Source organism: Aquarana catesbeiana, linkage group LG05 (assembly GCF_042186555.1).
Source record: "Aquarana catesbeiana isolate 2022-GZ linkage group LG05, ASM4218655v1, whole genome shotgun sequence".
Classification (NCBI taxonomy): domain Eukaryota; kingdom Metazoa; phylum Chordata; class Amphibia; order Anura; family Ranidae; genus Aquarana; species Aquarana catesbeiana.
This window is the reverse complement of record NC_133328.1, coordinates 178641853-178669668: the sequence shown is the minus strand read 5'-3', so window position 1 is coordinate 178669668 and position 27816 is coordinate 178641853. Positions and strand designations below refer to the sequence as shown.

The 27816-nt window shown below is 42.6% G+C and overlaps 1 protein-coding gene across 11 annotated transcripts in view; it reads left to right on the top strand.

Annotated features, from left to right (window-relative positions):
* TRAK1 (trafficking kinesin protein 1) overlaps nucleotides 1-27816 on the top strand; it is a 234172-nt gene that overhangs the window by 120608 nt on the left and 85748 nt on the right. The window contains exon 1 of one of the 11 annotated variants that reach the window (XM_073630388.1): nucleotides 15129-15493. The exons of 9 other annotated variants lie outside the window; for them this stretch is intronic. In XM_073630388.1, coding sequence (XP_073486489.1) covers nucleotides 15382-15493 — 112 coding nt within the window. In that variant the 5' untranslated portion in view covers nucleotides 15129-15381. Of the gene's footprint in view, nucleotides 1-15128; nucleotides 15494-27816 lie in introns of those variants that run through there. One more of the 11 variants, XM_073630390.1, reaches the window with a different exon arrangement.

Below are 27816 nucleotides of genomic sequence, written 5' to 3'. Positions count from 1 at the left end.
AAGCTCTACCACAGGTGTGGTGTGCTTTACAGTGTGTTAAGTTCAGTTATCAGTGAAAATACCACATGTGCATTTTACCAGTTGTTAAAGTGATTCTAAATTTATTTATTTATTTTTTTTAAATAACAAATATGTCATTCTAACCTTCTCTGTGTAATAGTCTTGCGCAGAGCAGCCCCGAGCCTCCTCTCCTTAGGTTCCCCGCTGGCACTCCTAGCTCATTTTCCAGCTCCAGGTTTTTAAAAAAATAAGTTGCATAGCAGAAGTAAAAACAAGAAATGCTCTTATCAACCTCAACTCAGGTCATAATGCACCTCTGGTGGCACTGTCCTCTGCAGCCATCCCTCTGATCCATCATTCATTGCTGGTCATGATAAATCTCTGGTGGCATTGTACTCTGCAGACATTTGTTTAATCCATCATCCATTGCAGGTCATATACACCTGTGGTAGCACTGTCCTCCACAGACATTCTTCGGATCTATCCACCATCGCCACCTCTGGTGGTGCATCATCCTGCCGTTCTGGGATCACAGTGTATTTCTGCAGAAAATAGGCCCACATGTCACTACTTTCATGCCATTCAGTGCAGCAATAAGGACCCTTAACAGTATAAATAAGGTTATGTATATTGCACAGGACTGGAATGGGAGACACAACCTTTGGGCCCAGGGCATGCTTGGGTTTTTGTTTTTGTTTTTTGGCTTAATTTTTTTTTATTTTTGTGTTACCTTTTCCTGAAGTCTTCTGGTTGGTCATGGCCCACTCCTTTTCTAACACCTCTTTTTTGGTGTTGGTCAGTCAGTTGTGTTGTGTGGCATTGATAAAATAGTGCATGCACCTTTTTTAGTGTATTTGTATAGGCTAACTTAATGTAGCGCCACGCAATAATTGTGACCAGAAGATAATGCAGTGTAAACTGGCCCTTATAGACAAACGTCTTTTCATTGTGATTTGTTAATGGTTTGAATTGCAGTGTCAGAAATCTACGGAAGAGAGGGGGCAATTCCTTTGTTGGAATAGATGCTGCTGAATGTAACAGAACACCCAAGACACATAAGGTCTCTGTTAATTTGCTTAGCCCCGTGTTAAAGCAAAAAGCACATGTCTATTGTTCCAAAAGAGGAACACCCCCGTACTGCAGTTCTTCCTTAAACTGAGATGGTGTTGATTTAGTCAAAGCAATTCCATGTTAATGATGACCCACTGCTTCTTTTTCAGGATACTAAATGTATTTTAGAATGTACTACAACATATAAAATTCACGTACACATACAGGTATCCTGATCCTATAGCTGGGAATAGATTTCAATCGCTGTCATTCTCATGACCCTTTTTTTGTTGTTTGGAGGCAGCATGCAGGGCTAGTGCAAGGATTTTTGACACCCTAGACGAAGCCTCATTTTGCTGTGCCCCATTGGCTCCACCCCAGACTCCACCCCCCTCTGCCCTGCCCATGTATACCCCACCTTTTTAATGAAGCGCCCATCAAATGCAGCCTCACCAGCGCCCATCAATGAATGTTTGCTTGCTTCCATTCATTCGGGTGTTGGGACACAGACACAGTCCTCCACCGCCGATGCGCCTCTGACACTATGTGCGAACGGAGCAGCAGCTGTCTGCTGATGCTGAGACTTAGTTGCGTGCTGCAGAGAGTAGGAACATCAGTGGCCGGGTGCCCTAGTGGCTGCCTAGTTTGCCTAGTGGTAGCACCGGCCCTGGCAGCATGGTAAAATTGCTGTTTGTACATTCCATATGAACTAAATATATACTATTCACTATTTGCCTGTTTTACAGTACTTTGAATTAGCAAATGTGTGTCTGTGATAATGATCATAATAAGAGGGTTGGAAAGCCAAAAGTGGAGCAGTGTTAAAGCGGAGTTCCACCCACATTTTTCTCTCCTCACCATGCAGCACTAATGTGCATCCTTAAAATGATTTGGCAATTTTTTTTTTTCTTTTCTGTTCACTTACCTGATTTATGCCTATATCTAATTTCACTTCTTCCTCTAGGGGGCCTCGGCCGCAGACGTCCTTTCCGGTTTTGCATTGGCTCCTGAGAGATCTTGGCCAGCTTGGCATTGCACGGCTTTAGTAACATTGGCGTCTATAGAAAATCTTGGTCAGCTTGCCATGCCAAGCTGACCCAAATTGCACCGCACTGCACATGTGCGAGATCGGCAGGTGCATGCTGGGTAGGCAGCATGCACAGAATCCAGGAATAAGGACACTGTAGCTTCAGATGCCCACACTGGAGATGGCCGCGCTGTGCAGAAACTTCACAAAGTAAGAAAACAATGTTGTACAGATAGAAAACTGGGAATAGTTTACAGCATACCTTTGTTACATTGCAGGAGGCAAGAGTATTCTAGGGTTATTTGTTTCTTAAAAGTCACATTTCGGCCGGAACTCCGCTTTAAGTATATTTTGAAAAATAGAAATTTTAAAGTCAGAATGTAAAGTTTTTAGTGTGCAAAATGGGGTGGTGTGGCTTATAGGATGGTACAACATTTAATAGTTTTCCCTGGGGCTCTTGCCCTAATGACATAATGGCATATGACCCTGATCACATTATGACAAAACATGTTGGGTGGAGCAAAGAGAGGTCTGGAGTGAGAAGGAACTCTGGGAGAGACTATATTGGCTCTGATGCCTGTGTAGTGCTGACAGACACACAGCCTGGCTCACCATACAGCTTCCTGAATAGTATATCTCATATTAAGAGCCTTGAAGAGAGAGTGTCTTTTTTTTTTTACATGTAAGTTAATTCTACTCTGTTAAACAAATATCAGTTATACAGTGAGAAATTTGTTGTTCCTTTTGTTTTTTCCTTGAGTTTACCAAAGTGGTTTTATTCTGGAAGCTTCAACATTTACGTATACCATCATTGGTGGAGTGATGGACTTTATCCCGGCTCTAAGGGTGATATGCCTGCAATACTTTGGTTCTGTAAGGTCATTTTTTAGGTGATAGTATCCCTATATGAATAGTGGTGGGACTCACAGGAACACAAATATTCAAGTTTGTTGGATATATGGATACGTTTGGACACTTTTTTGGAGTTTATAGGATTTTTTTTAAGATTGTTGGACACAAACATTTTAGAAGACCGATAATTTGCATACACAGATGGACCAAGTTTGTTATCACTGTACTTGATGATTGTTTATTAGAATTAAGATTTTATATTATGCTTGTTATATTTGTAGTGCAGCATTTCTTTCTTCACAATAATGGCAGACTTACCTCCAAAACTCCCCCTCTCCAGCAATGCATCTAGTTCCCCATTTTCATGGCATTGCAGCTGGTGCCATATTCTTTTAGACTTCTCCAGTGTTGTGTTGTCTTTCTTTCCTATTTGGCCATGGGTGATGTAACTCCCCTATGCATGCCCATGGAACTTACAATACTTTGTCCTGGCTCCTGGACTGCCATTATTGATCACTGAAATGCACAACTGTGGCTTTCAATGCACAATTAAGTAAAAACATGTTTCTTCTGCTATAAAACCTTTCCTGCTAGCAGTATTAAAAAAATTACGGTAAACTAATTCTACTTTAAAAACCTGACATTGACTCTTCCATGCGCTTTTCAAAACTGTCATTCAAACGTATATTTTATGTTTAATATTTATATATGCAAGACAAGAATCCTTGGAGGATTCACAAGAGTCATTTTGCCCACCATGTTTCACCTGTGTCAGAGAAGGTATGTGTGCAGGAAGAGACCCATTAGGCCCGGTTCAAACTGTTGCGACATGAGATCCAAATTTGAAAGCGCATGTCGCATGACATTTCAAAATCAATGTTTCCCTATGAGAGCTGTCTTAACTGATCCGACTTGTGTCCCTCCAACTTTTAGAAAGGTTCCTGGACTACTTTGGTTTCACTTGGGTGCGATTTCAGCCCATTGAATATAATGGAAGTCGCATCCAAGTCAGATCACCATCTTAACTGATCCGACTTGTGACATGTGCTCAGAGGTCAAATTTCCCCAAAGACCCCTGCTCCTGTAGCCCCTCCTGTTGTGTGTTGTGTGTGCAATGTTAGCAATGCAAAATTTATTGAAAAAAAAAATGGCGTGGGGGCCTTGCCTCAAATTCATACCAGACCCTTAGGTCAACGGTGATGTCAAAAAGAGATGGGTTCTTTGGGTGACATCAGACACCGGAGCTGCAAGAACAGCTGGAGCTTTTGTCGGTGGAGGAGCGTTTTTTTTATTCCTTTAATCTGGTCGGCTGCGATTGAGACAGCCATCGGGATTGACATTATTCATTTTTAACAAAGGGCTTTTTTTTTAATAAAGTCAAAAACCGCCTCCTGGTTTTTTTTTTACACTGCACTGTTTTTTTGTTTTTTTTTTGGGTGAATGGGTAGGGGTACTATGTACACCATACTCATTCACATGGGGGAGGAGGCAGGATATGGGGGCCCCCTTTCTTAACCACTTGACCACTGGGCACTTAAACCCCCTTCCTAACCAGACCAATTTTCAGCTTTCGGTGCTCTCACATTTTGAATGACAATTACTCAGTCATGCAACACTGTACCCATATGAAATTTTCGTCCTTTTTTTCCACACAAATAGTGCTTTCTTTTGGTGCTATTTGATCATCTCTGGGTTTTTTATTTTCTGTGCTATAAATGAAAAAAGACCAAAAATTTTGTAAAAAAAAATAATTTTTTCTTCATTTCTATTATAAAATTTTGCAAATAAGTAATTTTTCCTCATAAATTAGGGCCAAAATTTATACTGCTACATATCTTTGGTAAAAATAACCCAAATTAGTGGATATTATTTAGTCTGTGTGAAAGTTATATTCTACAAGCTATGGTGCCAATCACTGAAAATTGATCACATCTAATCACACCTGATGTACGGAGGTATCTCATTTCCTGAGACCCTAACAAGCCAGGAAAGTATAAATACCCACAAAATGACCCCTTTTTGGAAAGTAGACATTCCAAGGTATTTTGTAAGAGGCATGGTGAGTTTTTTTAAGTTGTTCTTTTTTCCCACAATTCTTTGCAAAAGGAAGATTTTTTTATTTTTATTTTTTTTCACACCAAATTGTCATTATAACAGGTTATTTCTCTCACATGGCATGTACATTCCACAAATGACACCCCAAAATATATTCTGCTACTCCTGAGTATGGCGATACCACATGTGTGAGACTTTTACACTGTCTGGCCACATACAGAGGCCCAACATTCAAGTAGCACATTCAGGCGTTCTAGGAGCATAAATTACACATCTAATCTCTCAACCACCTATTACACTTTTGAAGGCCCTGGAGCACCAGGACAATGGAAACGCCCACAAAGTGACCCCATTTTGGAAAGCAAAGACCCCAACGTATAATCTATGAAGCATAATGAGTATTTTGAACGGTTCATGTTTTTCCAGAAGTTTTTGGAAAATGTGGAAAAAAAAACGCATTTTTCTTTACACAAAGTTGTCCATTTCTAAGGTATTTCCAACACATAGCATGTATAGCAAAAAATGACACCCCAAAATATATTCTGCTACTCCTCCTGAGTATGGCAATACCACATGTGTAAGACTTTTACACAGCCTGGCTGCATACAGAGGCCCAGCATTGAAGTAGCACATTCAGGCGTTCTAGGAGCATAAATTACATATCTAACATCCTTACAACCTATCACATTTTTGAAGGCCCTTCATATTTCTAACACATAGCATGAACATACCAAGAATTACACCCTAAAATACATTCTGCTGAGCAAAGGGTAAACAAAAATTACCTGTGGTTTTAGTAGTGCAGTTGTCCACAGCAGCAGGCAGGGACGTGGTCAGCGAAAGTGAATGGAATTGTCCATAGTCAGTACAGGCAGGGATACTGTCCATATACAGTCCAGGGTCAGTGCAAGTAAAGACATTGTCAGCAGTGCCAAAATATTGGTCCTGGTAGTAAGTAGGAACATGGTCCAAGTAGCAGGCCAGGAAAGAATGGGGACAGGGGTAGAGGCTTCTCCCACCCAAATCTCTTTGAAGCCTCCAAGTCTCCAGACCCTAAATATGGGAATGAGAAAACTAAATAATTAGTTTTCTTCATCCAGAAAAACATTTCTGGAGCCCCTCACATATGTGAGACCCCTGTGTTCCCACTAGCATAGCAGGGTAAATGATCAGTCCAAGAGGCAGGCAAAAAACGTGGTCAAACAGTCCAGGGTCAGTTCCAGAGCAGGCAGAGGTAGGTACAGTTTAGCGTTAGGCAGAAGCTTGGTCGTATAACAGGCCAGGGTCAGTTCTGGAGAAGGCAGAGGTAGGTACAGTTTAGCATTAGGCAGAAGCGTGGTCGTATAACAGGCCAGGGTCGGTTCCAGACAAGGCAGAGGTATGTACAGTTCAGTGCAGTGGCATAAGGGGTGTGGAGGAAAATGACAGGAAATGAGAATTACGTTTACCATACCCGCCTGTCCCTAGTTGGATTTTTGCCTGCATACAAACACAGTATGAGACCCCTTTCACACGGCTGCAGTTTCAACAACACACATTTCTGCATGTGTTTGCAACAATGGGGTTTAAACAAGCATTGAGGATGTGTTGCATCGCTTCCTCATCGGTTGTCAGTAGCCTCTGGAGTGCAATCTGGAAGCAGATTGGGCTTCAGAGGCAAGGGAAATTTTAGATGCATGTCTAAATCTACTGTAATTGTTTTGATATTTTTACTGACCCAAGAAGGTATGTTCCAAAGACTGACCCCTCAAACAGAAGTAGTAGTACCTTGATACAATTTACTAATGACTGACACCCTTTCATAAATTGATCTCTAGGTACCATGAGGACCATGTTTTGTTTACGTTTTGGGGTGGGGGATAGGGAGGCACTGTTACTAACTGTATAAATAAATCAATAAAGAAAGTAGGTTGATGTGCATTTCTGTGTGTTTTGCTTTTTCTATTGATATTAAACATTAGTCACCAGAGATAACATTTCATTTTATCACTAGGTGCAGCAAGCATGTGTTGGAATTAGCAGTATGGTAACCTGACACATCACATCTGCAAAGAGTGGTTGCTTCATAAATCCAGTGTCATCTCTGTAACAGGAACATGTATCATTGTAACCTCCTGAGCATATACCAGAGGCACATGCTTTAGTAGATGGATACCTCTGCTTTGTATATTAGTACCTTCTATATCTGTAATGCTGGAAATAGTCGGAGGCATTAATTAAAGCGGTTTTGTGGTAGTTCCCTTAAGAACTACATGCTTCTAATTGAGGCAAGTATTTGCACCAGTGTCGGTAACGTTACTCACATGTGCGTCAGGCAGTTTTGCAGGTAGCCACTTTAAAAAACTGTCAACATTGCAGCGACAAATTCTTAAAGAATTACAACCAGTTCTCAGTTTAGGAAACCATCAGTAATGAAAAGAGAATTATGGCTTTTTAATAAAATAACCAGTCATACTCGCCTAGATGGTTGCAGCACTGATCCCAGCTGTATCTATCCACTGCAGCCTCTAATGCCCTGTACACACGGTCGGATTTTCCGACGGAAAATGTGTGATAGGACCTTGTTGTCGGAAATTCCGACTGTGTGTGGGCTTCATCACACATTTTCCATCAGAATTTCCGACACACAAAGTTTGAGAGCTTGCTATAAAAATTTCCGACAACAAAATCCGTTGTCGGAAATTCCGATCGTGTGTACACAAATCCGATGCACAAAGTGCAACGCATGCTCAGAATAAATTAAGAGACGAAAGCTATTGGCTAATGCCCCGTTTATAGTCCCGACATACGTGTTTTACGTCACTGCGTTTAGAACGATCGGATTTTCCGACAACTTTGTGTGACCGTGTGTATGCAAGACAAGTTTGAGACAACATAGAAAAAATCTATGGATTTTGTTGTTGGAATGTCCGATCAATGTCCGACCGTCTGTACAGGGCATAAGACTGAGGACTGAGCAAACACCTCTGATCGTTCAGCTGTCAGTCTTCAGCCTGCAGAGAGACAGCAACTGTCAGTCACAGGCTCTCTACTCTGCCCCTCCAGCACTCACTGGAGCGCCGGGCTGTGAAGGGTGTTCCTCACGAGAGGCTGAACAAGCTGCCGGTCCAGGCATCTGGTTGGATCCCAACTTTTAAAGTGTTGATCTTTCCTGAGCCTGCTGTGAGCTGGGCACAGGTCACAGGAGTGCAGAACGAACTGCACTTCAGTGATCCATAGGAGAAACATAGCCAAATGGCTTTGGCTATACTTCTCTTTTAAGGCAAGCTCTGACCTGGCATACAGAGGTATGCCAGTACTCATAGTGGGCCATGCCTGTGCTGGGAAGCTGTCATTTGTATGACAGCTCCCCACAAGTGGGCTGCATCACTGACTCATTTCGATTTTCCACAGCCAAAAGCTAAATGTAAAGAATAGGCTTGGAAATACAGCCAATGTCATATTGCCCATATTTTGAAAATGACACTTCATTTAGTGAGAAGAGCCTGATGGGGAACTGGGAGACTAGTTCCCTATAAGGTCCGATTTACTTGTGATTGACAGCGCACAGCAATAAGTGAATTTGAAAGCAGATATTGGATGTTTCCTTTTCGCTGCCAATCAAAAGTGAAGTAGACTTGATGGGTGCAAAAATATACAGGAGGACGCAACCACCCCGTGCATTACCATTGATAAATTTTGTTGACGCAACCACCCCGTGCATTACCATTGATACATTTTGTTGAATTCATATAGACAAATGGATACTCACATGTCAATAAAAAACATAAAGTAAACATGATCTGCTCCAACTTGAGCGGATTGTGTCTCATCCTAGGCACAGAAGGTTGGTTGGCTGATGCGTTTTGGAGGTCATGCCCCTTTCCTCAGAGCTCTGATAGAAGCGCGACCAAAGATTCCCCTTGGGTTTAGTGCGAAAGTGTTTTGGACTACATTGAACTTAATGGGGAACTAGTCTTCATCAGGCTCCACCACCTCCAGTATAAAACTCCTCTGTCAGCGTGACGGACGTAGTGGCTGGGGAGGTGAGTGCACTGAGGAAGAGGTGTACAGTGTGCACACTCCTTCCTCAGTGCTGTCACGGACAAATGTGTGTATCTGTCTGTGGCAGGTACATGAATTGGGCGCAAGCACCAACATTTTTGATGCTGTGCCCCAATGGTGTTCTAAAGGCTATGACACCCTTTATGAATTCCCCCAAATATGTTTAATTATTTTTGACATTCTTATGCTGTCCTTGTAAACCATTACATGACCCGACAGAAGAGATGAGGTTTTCTGAGATTTGGGGCCCATAAAACACTTGCAAGAGTAAAGTAAGGTATACATTTTTCGAAATTCATCTGGAACCAGCTGAATTTCAATACGTGTGTACCCCTCTCTGTTTAACCAAAGACTGTTGTTAGACAGGCTTCCGTTGAATGGTCCAGCTGGAAAACCAGCATTTGATCACAGCATGCAGCCAATGACTGCACCACTAATCTGTGTATTCTGGCTGGAGAGGGGAGTCCCTGCTGTCAGAATACAATAGAGATTCCAACATCTACAATGCTTGTGTGGATAAGGGAATCTGTCAAATTTTTTTTTGTTCGTTCAGTCCACCGATTGAATGAAAAATACCAAGCTTATATACCGTATTTATCGGTGTATAACACACACTTTTTTCCCCCTGGAAATAGAGGGCAAATCATGTTTGCATGTTATACACTGATATTTTACCTGGGCAGCCTCGAACGGGAAGGGGGGGCGCAAGCGCCACCGGATTACACAGCCGGGATCTCCTGTTTGCTGGGCGCTCACAGTCACACACGGTCCCCCGCCTCCTGGCCGACTCCTAGGATAGACGTTACATGTCCCGGCATTGGACCAGTGTTTTGTATATTATAGGAACCGGTCCAGGAGGCAGGACTGTGTGTGACTGCAAGCACCAAGTAAACAGGAGATCCCTCTGTGTAATCTGCCACTGATCAGGCTACGTTGATGGGCAATGGCGAGGCTGCATTAATGGGCAATGGTGAGGCTGCAGATGGGCACTGTTTAGGCTGCATCGATGGGCAATGGGGAGGCTGCAGATGGGCACTGATGAGACTGCATTGATGAGCAATGGTGAGGCTGCATTGATGGGCACTGACCCCCATTTTGCTTCAAAGTTCTTTATTTCATATTACATTTTTTTTCCTGAAACTTCCCTCTTAACGTGCGTGTTATACGCTGATAAATACGGTATTTAATAAGAAATTGCCATTTAACTACTGAAGCTACTGAAACCTACCAACTTATTTCCAAAGCAAAGGAAAGTTTGGAAAGAACAATACCGTAGTGCTCTCTCCTGCATTTCAGGCACTGGATCCCTTTCAGTGGTGTTGTATTTCTAGTTGATGTGTCAGCTGTCATTTGATCACAACAGCAAGCAATTGGTATAGGGATACAGAATATCTTCAAGAAAGTGATATGATAGAAAACAAATTCCTTTTTTTGTTCTTTATTTAACATGAGAGTTTACACGACATCACATTGACTTGCCAGGTTGCATTTGTACATACAATTTATATTTTCCGGTATGAAGGAGCCCTTAAAAGTGAGTTGGAAACTGCAGTCAGATCTGCTAGACTTCACGTGGAACTACAAAAGACACAGGATCCCAAGTTCAGTTCTGATGGCGTCGCGCAGTGAGGGGGGCCTAGCTTTCCCAAACATCACTAAATACTATCAGGCTGCGCAACTAAGAGCGGTAGCCTCATGGTTTACTCAAAGATCATACAACAAGTGGACAGAGATTGAGAAATTATGGCTAGCTCCAATACACCCGAACAACCTATTATGGAACGCAGATGTGGATGTGGCTCCCGACCGCTTACTGGGTCCTATGGCCCTTTTACGGCAGATGTGGCGGAAGATAGCACAACCCAATAAACTGATCTCGGAGAGATCGACCTTAACTTCCTTTGTCTGCAATCCCAGAGTGCCGGATAGTCTCACACACCAGATGTCACACCCCTGGTCCTCTAGGAACCTATTCCACTTCGGAAGTATAGTAGATCTCAGATCCCGTAGATTGCTGCCTTTCTCAGACTTGCAGACCAAATATGACCTACCGAGGCAGGCATTTTATGGGTATCTACAAATACGACACTACGCACTAACCATAGCCCCAAACCTACAATTTTCACCTCCATCCCCCTTTGAGAATATAATTCTAGCAGGCAACACACAGAAGGGTCTCATATCAGGAATCTATAAGATACTGAATGCTTTCCACATAGAGGAGAAAGGGAAGCATCGCTACATGCTCAAATGGGAGGATTCTCAATGAAGAACTCCTATTGGGGATGTGGCAGATAATATGGAACCAAGCAGCAAAGAGTTCAATATGCACGCTTTATAAAGAAAATTCATATAAAATTCTTTGCTTCTGGTACATGACACCAGATGTACTTCATTCAATCTTACCTACAAGCTCAGACAAATGCTGGCAGTGTTTAGGAGATATTCATACAGTTGGAGCCCATAAACCTAAAGGAAGTATGGGATGATTATTGGGCATGTCCAATATTTATGTATAAAAGTGCCTCTTACTCTCTGGCGCTGTCATGACTTCCCAGGGCTTTTTTCCACCCGGTCTTCCTTTAGGTTTATGGGCTCCAACTGTATGAATGTGCTACACCTTGATATCAGAAATAAGCTTCCATCTACTTTTTTGCTTCCCAGGGGAATGACCTGTATTTCACAGGGCTCCTTTATATATACTTCAGTTATGCTTTGTTCCGCATTTTTTGTTGTATTTGGAGATAGAGAGAGATTTACAGGAGTCTGAGCATTTAAAGGAGAAGTAAACTCCACTTTTTAACTTGTACCTGTAGGTAAGCCTATAATAAGACCTACCTGTGGGTACAGGATTTTCTATAACACTTGCAGTGTTTAGGAGATATTCACACAGGATGCAGCTGGTGACCGCACCTGTGCATGCGCTCTGAAGGGACGGCATACTCGTGTCATTCATACAGTTGGAGCCCATAAACCTAAAGGAAGACCGGGTGGAAAAAAGCCCTGGGAAGTCATGACAGCGCTGGAGGACTCTTTGTCCAGGTAAGTCTGTCATAATGTTCTTGTATACAGTGCATACAAGCACATTATGACAAACCACTGCAGGGGGCCCAATTTTTTATATTTTTTGGGGCAGTTTACTACTGCCTTAGGAACCCTTTCACACTGGCACCGCTCCGTATTAGCGTTAAAGCGTCCCTAGTTCTAGCCCGCTAGCGGGGCGCTTTTAACCCCCGCTAGTGGATGAAGAAGGGGTTAAATGCACCTGAAAAGCACCGCTTCCGAAGCGCTTTGCAGGCACTTCAGCAGCAGTGCTCATTCATTTCAATGGGCAGGAGCGGTGTGTACACTGCTCCTAAACCGCTCCAAAGATGCTGCTTGCAGGGCTTTTTCTAACGTCCTGCAAGTGCACCGCTCCAGTGTGAATGCATTCGGGCTTTCACACTGGGGTTGCAGGGGAGGCGCTTTACAGGCATTTTTAGTGCCTGAAAAACACCTCCAGTGTGAAAGAGGTCTAAGTATAACCAGGTCACTCCTTTTTTTTTTTTTAGTATGTGTATAGTAGTCAGCCATTTGAAGAATGGTTCTCTTTTCCATCAGATGTATCTTGTCAACTTGTAGTATCTATTTCACTACCAATGATGATCTAGGAGCCAAGGTTCCTATTTTAAAACAATGTATCTTGATGTATTAAGTTACATCTGCTCACATGATAACATTGTATACGAGCGTGGTTTTTATCCAGCAAAAAAAAAAGCATTTTTTTGTTTCAGTGCTTTTAAAATGTAAATTTACCTTTTCAGAAAAAAATAAGATGAAGTACCACCCTAATCCACTACCATGCCCCCACCCCACTCATATTCCATTGATGGACATAGGGGAACGGCTGCATTAAGCAGTGCTTTTTGGACGCTACCGGGGCGCTTTTAACCCTACAGAAGGAAGCACTGTCCATTCATTTCAATAGGCAGGGCGTTTTGGGAGCACTAAATACAGCGCTCCCAAACCGCTCCAAAGATGCTGCTCGTCCCGCAAGCGCACCCCCCAGTGTGAAAAGACACACTGAAATAAATGGGAGGCGGTATTCAGGCACTATTTAGAGGCTATTTCTAGCGCTAAAACGCCTGAAAACTGCCTCAGAGTGAAAGGGGTCTAAACACTGCCCCTTATGACGTCACCGCCCCATCATGCCCTGGGCCGTGACGTCATTAGGGGCGGGGTCACTGGGTGACATCACTCGGTGACCACGCCCCATGCCTTCATAAGTCATTGCGCACACTGCATTACAGCAGGAGAAGACTGGAGGAAAGAAGATGGCGGAGAAGACCAGGCCAACGCTAGCAAAATAGCGGGCAAAAGAGCAGAAGATAGCGGAGGACCCTGGCAAAAGACAACGGAGAGCGGGAGAAGAACCGGAGACCGGGAGAAGAGGCAGGAGAGTGCGGAGAAGTCAGAAGAGACCCTGTCTAGTGTGTGTTTTTATTTATTTTATTGACACTTTTTTTCCCCAGGTGGATGGGTAGGGGTACGATGTACCCCATACTCATTCACATAGGGTGGGGGCCGGGATCTGGGGGCCCCCTTATTAAAGGGGGCTCCCGGATTCCGATAAGCCCCCCGCCTGCAGATTCCGTCAACCAACGGCCAGGGTTGTTGGGAAGAGGACCTTGTCCTCATCAACATGGGGACAAGGTGCTTTGGGGTGGGGGGCTGCAGGGCGCCGCCCTGCCCTAAAGCACCCACCCCCCCATGTTGAGGGCATGCAGCCTGGTACGGTTCAGGAGGGGGGAGCGCTCGCTCGTCCCCACCCCTTTTCCTGACCGGCCGGGCTACGTGCTCGGATAAGGGTCCGGTATGGATTTTGGGGGGACCCCTTAAAACCCATATCAGACAGAAGGGCCTGGTATGCTCTTGGAGGGGGAACCCATGCCATTTTTTTATTTCAAATTTGGCGCGGAGTTCCTCCCTCAAGATTCATACCAAACAGTGCCTGGTATTGGCGGAGATCCAAGTTGGATCCCTGTTCATGAGTCGGATGTATGTCGGCTTCAAGTCGCAGGGCAAAGTCGGATCCAAAGTAGGACGGCTGTCGCACCAGTGTGAACCCGGCCTTAAGCTTTGACACAAAAAAAAATAAAACAACTGGAAGCTAATTGGTTTCTGTGCAGAGATGCACGAGATTTTGCACTCTCTCAAGTTTTAGTAAATAACCCCCGTTCCAATGACAGCTAAGAGGGGAATTGTACTCACTTACTGTTTGTGTTTCTGGAACAGTTAGGCTGGATTCACACCTATGCAGTTTTAGTGCTTTTTGCATTTTGAAGGTTTGCACTACAGTCTATGTAACATGGTTTCCTATGGAACACTTTGTGTAGTGCAAATCTGCAAAATGCAAAAAGCACTAAAACTGCATAGGTGTGAATCCAGCCTTAGGGAAAGGAAATCTCAACGGGACACAAATGGCAAAAAAAAAAAAAAAAAATGAACAGGCTATAGATACAGTTTACTTTGAGATGTGTTTTCAGTTTTGTTAATGAATTTTTTGAAAGTTTTTTTATTTTATTTTAAAGTGTTTTTATAAAGTTGAGTAATCCAGGTAATTTTCGGGATGTTCAAAAGCCTGAAACAGTGTCCTTTGATCACATGACATGCTGCCATATAGAATATAGTGTTTTGACAATCCCGCCCCTGCTTCCTCCTGAAGAGCGGAGACAGTGTAGGTAAATACTAACCTGACAGACAGCGTTCCCCGGGTCCTGACACTTGTGCAATGGAATGTTTTGGTGCCACGTTACTTGCAGGGTTAATGAATCATTGACAAGGCAACCTGCTGTCCCACCCTCACCAAGGTGTAGTATCATCCCACGCTTCCTTGTTACAGGTTGCTATGAAACTAGCCTGGGTTATACCATTTACTGTAAAGGAGGGAGAGATGTACATTTTAGATTTTGTTTCTAATTGAAATTTAGAAGTGTGCAGGTTAGTGATTTTTAGCTGTGTGCTTTGTAAAATAAAATTCACAATCCTACGTTGCTTTCAGTCTGCAAAGGGTTTAATTATACAAACAGCGATGTTACAGGTGCAGTGTGTCCTTTGGTTGGATCCAGTCCCTGCTGCTTACACATAGGTGTCAGGGCTGATAGTGTTCAGGTTTAATCACACAGACCTTTGCTACAAGTATGTGAGTGAACGGGGGGATGCTGCCCCACAAATGGGGCTTCCCCTCTCCATCCACCGTGCCATACATGTGGCCCCTAAGGGGCCAGCCAGCCGGTGCCTTTAACTATTAAAGAGCTGGGCTCTTCTTCTCTTACCTGTTTGTTAATGGACACTGGGATCCTTTAATTCTAATTATGTCATTTATCGAGACGCTAAATGAAGAAGAATGCTATGAGTGTGACTGTGAAAGTGAGCAGGAGGCTCTTTACGATGATTCCGCTGAGCAGCTGGACTTCATGGAAGAAGGTAAATATATAATTGTTCGTTTTTGCTTCATTTCTATTGATGTTTAGCATTCAGTATAGCAAGAATATTTTTCCAGGTTCCTGTTGTGCATGTGTGCATATGTATGCATATATAATATGTTTTATTATTATTTAGTATAATTTGTTTTTGTACAAGCAAGTTTATTTTCATGAAACTATTGTTACTACACATAAACATGCAAAATATCTGTCAGTTAAAAAAAATAAATGAATGAGACTTTATATATATTTATTTGTGTGTATATGTGTGTGTGTGTGTATACACACACAGTATATATTATTAATAATAATGTGGTTCTCTACAAGCAATATTAATAAATAGGGCTATTATCAAGTTATTCTAACATTTTTGTTTCTTATCATAAAACTATTGTTACTACACATAAACGTGAAACAATAGCTGTCATTTAAAAAAAAATTAAATTAGACTTTATATACATTTATTTTGTGTATGTATATGTAATCTATATATACACAAATAAATTTAAAGTCTCATTTAATTTTTTTTTAACTGACAGCTATTTTTACACGTCTATGTGTAGTAGCAATAGTTTTATGATAACAATGAAACAACAATGAATCATGAAACTATTGTTACTACACATAAACATGCAAAATATCTGTCAGTTAAAAAAATAAATAAATGAGACTTTATATATATTTATTTGTGTGTATATGTGTGTGTGTGTGTGTGTGTGTGTATACACACACAGTATATATTATTAATAATAATGTGGTTCTCTACAAGCAATATTAATAAATAGGGCTATTATCAAGTTATTCTAACTTTTTTGTTTCTTATCATAAAACTATTGTTACTACACATAAACATGAAACAATAGCTGTCAGTTAAAAAAAATTAAAATTAGACTTTTTATATATATTTATTTTGTGTATGTATATGTAATCTATATATACACAAATAAATTTAAAGTCTCATTTAATTTTTTTTTAACTGACAGCTATTTTTGCACGTCTGTGTGTAGTAGCAATAGTTTTATGATAGCAAACAAAAGTTATAACTTGAGATATATATATATATATATATATATATATATATATATATATATATATATATATATATATATATATATATATATATATATATACCCTGTTTCCCCGAAAATAAGACCTAGCGTGACTGTCGGTGATGGCTGCAATATAATCCCTACCCCCCCAAATAAGCCCTAGTTAAAGTCCTTGTAGGTCTTATTTTCAGGGTAGGGCTCATTTTTGGGGAAACAGGGAAGGCCTTTTTTGGGGGGTAGGGCTTATATTGCAGCCATCACTGACAATCACGCTAGGTCTTATTTTCGGGGAAACATGGTATATATATATAATTATATATAATATATGTTCAAGGGGTGAGGTGCACTGAATGCTTTAAGCTGTGCTAGCAATCTAGTCCTTCCCACGGACCAAAATGTAGAAACACGAAGAAGGATTGCTGCACAAAAGATTTATTTGCGATGAAAAAGTTACATCAAATCCCAGATACAGCTGGCTGCCGTGATCTAGGAATGTTTATTTCTGTTCAAGTAGTATTAATAAATAGGGTTTAATATCAAGTGTATTATAAACAGGCAAAATGACTAGCAGAAAAAAAAACCTGATTTTATTGAGGCCAAAAAGCAAAAACTTTTTGGACGAGGTCCCGTTTAAGACGATTGAAAATAATCCAAAATGCAGCTCTGCTCATGTGTCATTAAACTAAATAAGCCTGAATGTTTACGAAACCGCTTTAATTACACTGTGTGGTTTATTTAATGTTTCGTTAAAAAAAAAAAAATTCTTAATAAAAAAAACATATCAGGACTGTTCCTGCCAACATTGGTTTACTCATTTTATATATATATATATATATATATATATATCTATATAGATATAGATATATCTATCTATATAGATATATATAGATATATATCTATATATAGATATATATCATTTTTTTTTTTTTTGACTGGGTCATTACTGAGTTTCAAAGTGTCATGGCATTATGACTAGTGGCCAAGTCTTCCAGCACAGTTTGGGGAACTTTTGGCTGATTTCACACGATCTATCTTTTCTTTTCACTGGCTTTTATAGACCCTCACAGTATTTACTGGTACTATTAAGACAGGCCATAAATGATAACCCAGTTCAACCCAGTGGGTTGAAAGAAAAAAGTAAATGATTAGATCCCCCCATCAACACTGGGGAGCTTTTGAATTCTGACAGTAGTGAGAGGTCTCGGCTGTCAGAATACAATGATCAGTGGTGCCAGCCATAGCTGAATTCAGACTGAGTGAAAAAATCTGACAGGCTGCTTGTACAGAAGTCGATCCAGAGATCGACTTCTGTACAACCAGCCTGCCCATAGATGGATCAAAATTCACTCAGTCCCCGCTGAACCAGAGGCATTTCAATCTTTTACCAGCTTAAGTTACATTTACTTCACATATTTTGTCTTGTAGTTCTATTGTTGAACTTGTCGCTGGTATGTGACATCTTCCAGCAGACAATGTAATTGTATGCATATAACAACTTTTCAGACAAGCCGTGATCTAGGAATGTTTTAAAGTTCTATACAATATTTATTAAATAATATTTAATTATTAATTTCCTTTGGAAATGTACTGCTAGAGGCAGTTCTGGGTAAAAGTAATTACTGACCAGTTGAGATGTTTAATTGCCTGTAGATTGTTTTCTGCCTGTAGACCTCGAAATGAAAGGGTGTGTATTCTGGCAATTGCTCAGGTGCTTTTACTTAATTAACACACTCTTTCCAGCTTATGTCTCCACTTAAATGACTTGTAAGAGCCGGTTCACACTGGGACTACTTGTCAGGCGACTTAGCTGCCTGACAAGTCGCGTTCCGTTCTGTACAATGGAACAGTTCTAATAGGAGCGACTCAAGTCGCTCCGACTTAGAAAAAGGTTCCTGTACTACTTTGGGGGCGACTTGAGGCGACTTGCATTGACTTCTATATAGAAGTCGTTTTGCAAGTCGCCGCTGCTGTTGTGTGCAGGTCGCCTGAGGCAATTGTGCTGCCTCAGTGTGAATCGGCTCTTACTCTTGTTACTTTACTTGTAAAGAAAATGGTTGGTCCTGTGTAGAATAGAGCTTCATTACATACAATACTACTTTTTACGTTGAACAATGGTGCAACTAGAATTGAACATTCCTGGGCAATTGCTAGTCTTTGACCCCATACACACTATACAACTTTTGTTGTCAGATTTCCTTTAGATTTTCCAAAACCATGTAGTGCAAGGGCCTGCCTGATTGCATAAAAAATTGAAACTCTTAAGGTTTGACCTCATATGGTGTTGGTAAATCTGAAGACAAAAATCTGCAGAAAATCGAATAGTGTGTATGGGGTCTTTCTGTCATATGCATTATCTCAGGCGATATACATATCTCAGACAATACACAGTGCATCTCTTGCAGGTAGTAGTGATTACCCCCCCCCCCCCCCAAAAAAAAAAAAATCTTTTGAATGTGTAATTGCTATGAGTTTAATGCATTTCTTGCTTTCTGCATTTTTTTTTATTTGCAAATTTATATATAAAAAATTCCCTAAGGTTCATCCTCTTTAAAATACATAATCATCACCTGAAAAAAATGATCATGCATAGTTGGAGTTAAAGGATAAGTTCACCTTTTACATAAAAATGCACATCTTTTGCAGGTAATAACATGTGCATTTTTTTTTTACTTGGAGCCTGTAAAGCATTGCACTGCGACCAGCATATCGCAGGTACCATGCTGGACTCCTGCAGACTTGTCAGTGTATCTGTCTATTCGTACCTTGTATGGGCAAGCAGATGCACATTGACAGGGAGAGACAATGTACTACTAGAGCGCTGAACAGCGCCATGGTAGCTCCATTGAGAACTACAAGCCGACAGCCACAAAGGATGTCAGGACTTGTAGTTTTCCCATTCACAGAATACTGTGAATGGATGATGTGGCTGGGCGGAGAGAACCCAGCATGTCCACGTTTTCTTTATTGTGGCATCGAGCAGCGGGAGAAGATCCCCCGCTCGCTGTCCAAACTGAGACTTTGGGGGGGTTTGCTGGGATGGCCTTTTGCATTTGTAACATGTTACACCCTGACTGATCGCGCAATTTGTTTTACATGTGTGATTAATAGTTTTCCTATCCTAAAACAAATGCCTTATTCTACAATGTAGTTGTAGAATAGGTTGAGGCAGAAGTATAGATCACAAGATTTATTTGTTTTCATTTTATATAGCACCATCAATTTACACAGTTCTTTACATACTTTTGATTCACATTAGTCCCTTCCTCCAGATGCTTACAATCTAAGGTCCCCTATCTCACATACACATACAGTATATTAGGAACTAGGTAGATGTAATTTACCTACCAGCATGTCTTTGGAGTGTGGGAGAAAAACAGAATACCCAGAGGAAACCTGTGGTGTATAGGAAAGTGGATGGGGGTTAGGTGTGGTGGTTAGCTGGGGGGAAGATGCAGTGGTTAGAGGTGGGGATGGGGGGGTCAAGGTGGTGTGTTTAGGGTAAAGGATGGTTGTCCGGTGCAATGGTTAGAAGGGGTGGGGGAAAGGCACAGTGGTTAGTGGAAGGAGTAGGGATGGGGTCAGGCCAAGTGGTTAGAGGTTGGTGTGAGGATGGATATCGTGCATGATGCTGGGGTGGGGGAATTAGGGTTGGCTAAGGGGTTCAGGTGTTGTGGTTTGGGGAGAGGGATAGGATCAGGATCAAAGGCTGTGACTTGGGAAGTGGGTGTGAATTGTAGGTCAGGCAGGGTGGTTTGGAGAAGGAGTGGGGATGAGCCTCGGGCCCTGTGGTTAAAGGAGTTGGAGGGGATGGGTATCAGGCATGGTGGTAAGGGAAGGGGTGTGAGGATGAGGGTCATGTTTGATAGTTGGAAGAGGAGGTGAGGATAGGGGTCAGACACAGTGGTTAGATGCGGTGGGGGCAGGCTTAGTGGTTGGGGGGGATGGGTTAGAATGGGGTCAGGTGTACTAGTGCCAGGGTAAGGTTAAGAGGAAAGGACTAGTGAGTGGCATCTGGTATCGTTCAGGAGACAGCCAGAGAGGGAGAGCGAGGCTTGGCGAGCAAAGCAGGGGTTAGTGTGGTGCTGACTGCTTTCAGTTTGAGATCTTAGGCAGAGGAGATGTACTATTCCCTATAAGAAATGTTCTACCACTACTGAATGTTGGGGTTATTTTTCCTTCCTTTTTAATGTTGCTGGGCACTTATGGAAAGGTCCTGGATGACTTTATTAAAAAAAGAATTTGATATAAGAAACAATTTCAGTGAGAAGAGCCTTTCGCCTACTGCTCTGAATTTGCAGAATGAACACTTTGGCTTCCATATAACATTGATGAACAACTCTGTTTGAACATTCCAGCTCTTTCTTTGGAGACTTGACCTCTACAAATAAATGACGGTCTGACCCTGTCAACTACTGTTTACATGTAATCGCACAAGGAGTGATACCATGCAGTTATGGAATATGAGCCATACTTTACGCAGACCATTTGCATCCAGTACCGCTCACCTGTCCCTAACCGCAGGCAATCGCTTTGTGTGCTACTACTACGTGCAGGCAGCTGCAGCGCATGTCAGTATGTCATTGATTTGTACACACTGAGCGGCCACAACTGGTCGCCAGCACCTGGTCACAAGCACCTGGCCATACCTACCACAGTACCTACCACAGAAATATGCTGAGCTGGTCAGTGTACAATCCTGGACAAGTTGCAAAGTTGCATGGTATTGTTTTCAATAGTAGGAAGAACAATCTGTAAAAAGATACATTCATGCAAACCAGTGCCACCATGCCCATATATGTTTAATCTGCCCCCCCAACATATATTTAGCACTTCTTCGCTCCCCCACAGCAACCTGTTCAGCTTCAGGTACTGAAGGAACCCATTTATTAAGGAGCATGTGACTTACCCCACATGACAATAAATATACATATTAGTATTGCACACCGTACTGAACATCATTGTGCTGTATTGAACCAACAACTGGCATTGACATCAGTAGAACATGTCACCATTGCACCAAATTTGTTGTAGTAAATCTATTTTTACTGCCTCATAAAATCACACCACCAGAATGCGATCAATGTTTTTGAGCCATGCAGGACTCTTTTATTATGTCATGTGTGACAGAACTGGGCCAACCATTACTACAGGGACAGAAAGTGATGGCAAAATGCTGAGAGATCTAAAATATAACCGTTCTCACCAGAACAAGAGAGGAAGGGTGATCTTCAATTGGGGACACCTGTTCTGATGACAGCAGTCTAAGAGGCAATTTCCTTTACTTTCTCCTCCCTTCCTTTTGTGTCTTCTGGGCAGGAAGTAAAGGAAAATCTCTATAATGGGACATAGACAACAGAAAAATGCACAATAAAGGTTCTAATCCTTACCTCACTACATTCAATAACAAAAATAAAAAGGAGTTTGCTACACTTTAAGTTTAACTTTTCCCTATTGTGAAGCAGTTCAGCTAATGCAAACAGCTGTATTGTGCATGTGTGCAAGCATCTACCAGGCTGAATGCAGACTGAATGGTTTGTTTAGGTAGGCCCTTGTGCTAAATTGCTGTTGCTAAATATAAATTGCATTGCACGGGAATTGTGCAGTCAGATTGTATTTAACAATTTTGTGATTTTCAGTTTAAGGCCTGACGCCAGGAACATGTGATGAACAGTTAAACTGTTTGTCAGTTTTTTAGTATTGTCTATAACCCCATTGATGGCATTTGCCCACATTTCCTGTCCGTGTGACACCAGGATTAGAAATATGGTGAGTTATCACCAGAACAGGTAGACACAGACATCAATAAAGACATTCTGCTAAATGCACAAGGTTTAAAGCCGAACCTCAGGCAAACCACTTAATACACAGATGAAATACATTATTTGTATTTCTGGCCAACCAATTCTTAGATTAAGGCTACTTTCACACCGAGGCGCTTTACAGGCGTTTTAGCGCTAAATATAGCACCTGCAAAGCGCCTCTCCTGTCACTCTAGTGTGAAAGCCCAAGTGTAATAATTAAGCGCACTTAATCAAATGTGAAATGATCTTCCAGCTTTCTGTCTTTTGTCAACACTTGGGATGTTCTGAATAAATAAGAATTTTGATCCAGTACAGAGTGCGGCCATTTCTTCTTTTAGTGAATGCCCGAGTGCTTTCACACTGGAGTGGTGCCCTTGAGGGACGTTAAAAAAATACTTATTGTAATAAAAGGTGTATTTAAAGTACCCCTGGCCATTGAAATCAATGGGCAGTCCCGCCGAAGCGCCGCTACACGGGCCCTATTAACCCCTTCATTGACTGCTAGCGCATCCCTCAAATTTTCCACTCGCCTACTCGCATTTTGCTAGTGGAAAATGAGGGCTTGCGAGCTGGGCTGCCTGCCTGGGAGAGGGGGGAGAGCACCGCCGGCGGGGTTGATCGGGAGCCGTTCCCCCAGCGATCACCCCGGGGAGGAAGAAGAGGGCCGCGGGATAGCATGCTGTTACCGACGCTTACATTATAATTGTCTCCGCACTTCTCGACACAGCCCCGCCTCCTGACCTGCACCTGTGATAGGCAGAATGCTGGTCCAATGCTGGGATGCGTTCTATCTATCACAGACACAGGTCAGGAGCAGGCAGGGCTGTGACGAGCAGAGCGGAGACAATTATAATGTAAGCGCCGGTAACAGCGTGCTATCCCGCGGCTCTCCTCTTCCTCCAGCCATGCATTCCTCTGCCCAGGCAAGGCTGCAATGGGCACAGTGAGACTGCATTGTACACAGTGTGGCTGCAATGGGCACAGTGTGGCTGCAGTTGGCACAGTGAGACTGCAGTGGGCACAGTGAGGCTGATATGTGCACAGTGTGGCTGCAGTGGGCACAGTGAGGCTGATATGTGCACAGTGTGGCTGCAGTGGGCACAGTGAGGCTGATATGTGCACAGTGTGGCTGCAGTGGGCACAGTGAGGCTGATATGTGCACAGTGTGGCTGCTACGGCGAGCACAGTGTGGCTGCTACGGCGAGCACAGTGTGGCTGCTACGGCGAGCACAGTGTGGCTGCTACGGCGAGCACAGTGTGGCTGCTACGGCGAGCACAGTGTGGCTGCTACGGCGAGCACAGTGTGGCTGCTACGGCGAGCACAGTGTGGCTGCTACGGTGAGCACAATGAGGCTGCTACGGTGAGCACAGTGTGTCTGCATTGATGAGCACAGGTGAGGCTGCACTGATAAAGTTGTTGTTAATATTTATTTTTGTAACTTATTTTTGCATAAAACATTTAAGTGTCATTTCATGAGATAACTTATGAGGGCCTGTTTAGGGGCAGGGTTGGGATTGAGTGGGGCACTGGTGGCGAGTAACCCTTGAGGCCTGGCTAGTAGTTTAGGACTTGAAATTTTGAGCCCTGCACTAGCGGGATTAAAAGCGGCCAAAAAGCGCTGCTAAAATGACGGTGAAGCGCCGTTAAAAATAGCTGTGCTTTATCGCCGACGCCCCCACCGCCTCAGTGTGAAAGTGCCCTTAGACCCCTTTCACACTGAGGTGTTTTTCAGGCATTAAAGGAGTAAAAATAGAGCCTGTAAATCCCTGAAAATACCTCCCCTGCCACCCCAATGTGAAACCCCGTGTGCTTTCACACTGGGGCGCTGCGCTGGCAGGACGTAAAAAAAAGTCCTGCAAGCAGCATCTCTGGGGTGGTGGAGGAGCGGTGTATACACCGCTCCGCTCCTCCACCACCCCTGCCCATTGAAATGAATGGGCACCACTGCCAAGCGCCTGAAAAGCACTTTGGCAGCGGCGCTACACAGGCGCTTTTAACCCTTTCTTCGGCCGCCGTTAAAACAGTGGTAAAGCGCAGGCAAAAGCTAGCGGCGCTTTACCGCTAACGCTGCCCGGGGCTCAGTGTGAAAGGGCTCTTGCACAGTCCTGTGTACATACAATTCCACTCCCCCTGGAGGAGAGTAGTAAAGTGACAAGCCCCATGCTGAATGGTTGGTGTGGCCAAATTATGCTACCAATGGAAGAGTCCTAAAGGGGTATGGTTAAAACTACTGGTAAAACTACTCTGCTGCACACATGGCACACACATGTCACAGCCCTTTTACCTACACAATATTTTATTACTGAGACACAGGCAAGGCGCAGGCATGTACTGGCCATCGGGTCTACCGGGAGTTTCCCGGTGGGCCGATGGCTCAGTGGGCCGGTCAGGCGCAGTCCTGAAGCCGCTCCTCACTGACAGTGAGTGATCGTGATTTCACTCCTGTCAACAAGGAGCAGCTGCCGACACTTGCTGGAGAGTGGATTAGGCTTTCTGCTCCCTCCAGCCTGCAGAGGCAGATGGACAGTGGCAGACTTGTCACATGACACTTGTCACTTATCACATGAGTGGAGAGAGGAATGAGATGCTGCCTTCAGAACTGTGAGTACATGTGGGAGGAGAGGGAGGACACTCTGATGTGAAGGGGGCTGCTGATAGGGACACTCTGATGTAAGGGACTGCTGATGGGGACACTGATGTGAAGGGGGCTGATGATGGGGACTCTCTGATGTGAGGTGGGCTGCTGATGGGGACTCTCTGATGGGAAGGGTCTGCTAATGGGGACACTCTGATGTAAGGGGACTGCTGATGGGAACACTAATGTAAGGGGACTGCTGTTGTAGACACTCAAAATTAAAGTGGGCCTGTCTGGATGAAGTCCAGGGCCAAATTTTTGTCCCAATCCAGCCCTGGGCAAGGGTCTAAGAGACCCATACAACACTCGGCACACTTATTTTTTAAAGAAGGAAATTCTTGCGTTACATATGTTTTTGAGCCTACTTTAAAGTGTTACTAAACCCACAACGGTAAAATCAGTCTTTATATGCAGTAAAGCATGCTTGTTATACTCAATGTGGAACCTAAGGAGTTATTCCTCTGCATTGTGTAAAAAGACTGTTTGATCCTGCATGCACAGATCCTCTCCTTCTTGCATTGCCCCCAAAACATGTTCGGATAAGACCGAGGTAGCGGAGTCAGGCTGCATGTGCTCAGTTTAGTGTGTATTGCTAGAGGTTTTTTTTTGTTTTTTTTGGAGGGTGCTCAGCACAGGGCCTCAGCACTGTCCAGGCAGAGGGTAAGGGGTCCTGGGTCCTGATAGGAAAAGTCAGTGCAGTATGAAAACTCTTTCTTCAAGCTTTAAAGTGGTTGTTAACCTCCATTTTAAATTTGTACCTATAGGCAAGCCTATAACAAGGCTAAGAAGAAGAAGGCACTGCACCAGTTCATATATTAATTGGTGCACAGGAAAAGTCATTAATCGGACGTACGAACCTGCGCACATTGAAGCACATATCGTACATTAAAGCGATAATAAATACCCGCATATGTAAACTGCAACTGCCACTAGGGTAACTGCGGTTTTCTCATTGAAAATAGCGCACGCGCAGTACAATTAGTTAATTTCATCTAATTGGATGTGTCGTTAGGCAATTAGTAGGTGTTCTCAGTTAATTAACCCTTTTGATGCTAATCTCATTCCTATCACTTCTAATATATCTTTAAAATGTGTTTTTTTTTCTTTTTTTTACCCAAATCTTTACATTACAAAAAACAGAGAAGATTTTCTAAACCCAATAAATTAATATTTTTAGATCTTGATCTTTAAAGGTAACCATACACTGCAATCAGTTAGATCTTAAATAAATTAGATTTACTGCAAGAGCCTGTTGGATTTCCTATAATTTGAATTAATTTTAAGTGCGTCTTCCTGTTACCTATTTTGCCTAAATATCAAGTTGTACAGAGATTAGCCAATCATTTGCATAGTGCATGACCATCTTAAGTGCCAAATTTGCAATGTAGATGTGCCATGACCCACTATTTCTTGGGCATTATACAAGGCACATGAGAAATCACCTTTTTTCAAGACATGCTAGAGTGATCAGGAATCTTCAAACTACGGCTCTCAAGCTGTTGCGGAACTACACATCCCATGAGGCATTGTAAAACTCTAAACATTCACAGGCATGACTAGGCATGACGGGAATTGTAGTTCCTGAACAACTAGAGTGCCATAGTTTAAAGACCCCTGTGCTAGACCATTATTATGCCTCCAGAATTGGGAGTGTGGCATCTACCCAACTTCCCTCTGCTGGTGGACACAGGAACCTACATCTATAGATATATCTATATATACACACACACTGACGCAGGAAGTAATATACATTGGCCCGGACATGAATCTGTACACAGGAAGTAGGTGTGTGTTTTGAGGCCAAATCATTTAGACATAAACACATGACACCACACAAACACCACCCCATGTAAAAATAAATAAAAAATGATCTTAATTTGCAAATAAGGATCATCTCTGTCTCAGAGAACAGTGAACGGGCATGGTGGTGGGAAGAAATTAGCTGCAGTACAAGCAACTTCCTGGAGGGGCGTTATGTCATTCCTGTGTGCTGGCCACCGCTTCCGGGTACCAGATATGCGCCACGGGTACATACCTCCACGCACACAACAGTTGTGCAACTCACATACACAGCGGTCATGCATCTAGCTGCAGGAACCCAATTTTTTTGGAAATTAATGGTAAAGCAGATGCAGATTTCCAGGACTGGACTAATAAATGTTTATAGTGAAAGGCAACTGGTGTTTTCTATTAAACACGGTCTAAATGGGCTATTGACATGCATCACAGTTGAACTTAGAGAAAGAGGAGGGAAGGTGCTATTCAACTATATCATGATTGTTGCCAACATCCCCGAAGTCAGGATATATACGGAAATTACCCCCAACGGGTTAAAGGGACTTTAACGGCAACTCATTTAAGATTTAAGATTTAAAATTTATTTTATTAAGTAGAAAAAGTATATATATATCAGAAAAGACATATGACAAGGAAAACAAAAACAATGTCATACAATCTATAAAAAACTATACAACAATGTACTGTATGTGCAAGATTTAAAAAATGTATTCAATGGTCTTGCCACGAAATCTTACGCGTTTCGGGACTTAAGCATACTGTCCCTTCATTAGAGACGGATCGTGGATCATAGACCTATTATACAATGAAATATAAATAAAATAAGTACAAAAAACAATCATGTATAAATGATATTTACAAGTATCACGTATGTCATTTGGTTCATTGTGACCGTAGATAAAAAAAGCGCAACCTACCCATACATATCAGTAACGGAGCATCTATGTCAGAATCGCTGCAGTAACGGTGTCAGATACCCCAGGTCTAGCAGATGGAACAAAGACACAGTTGAACTTAGAAATGTGTCTTTGCAAAGTTAAA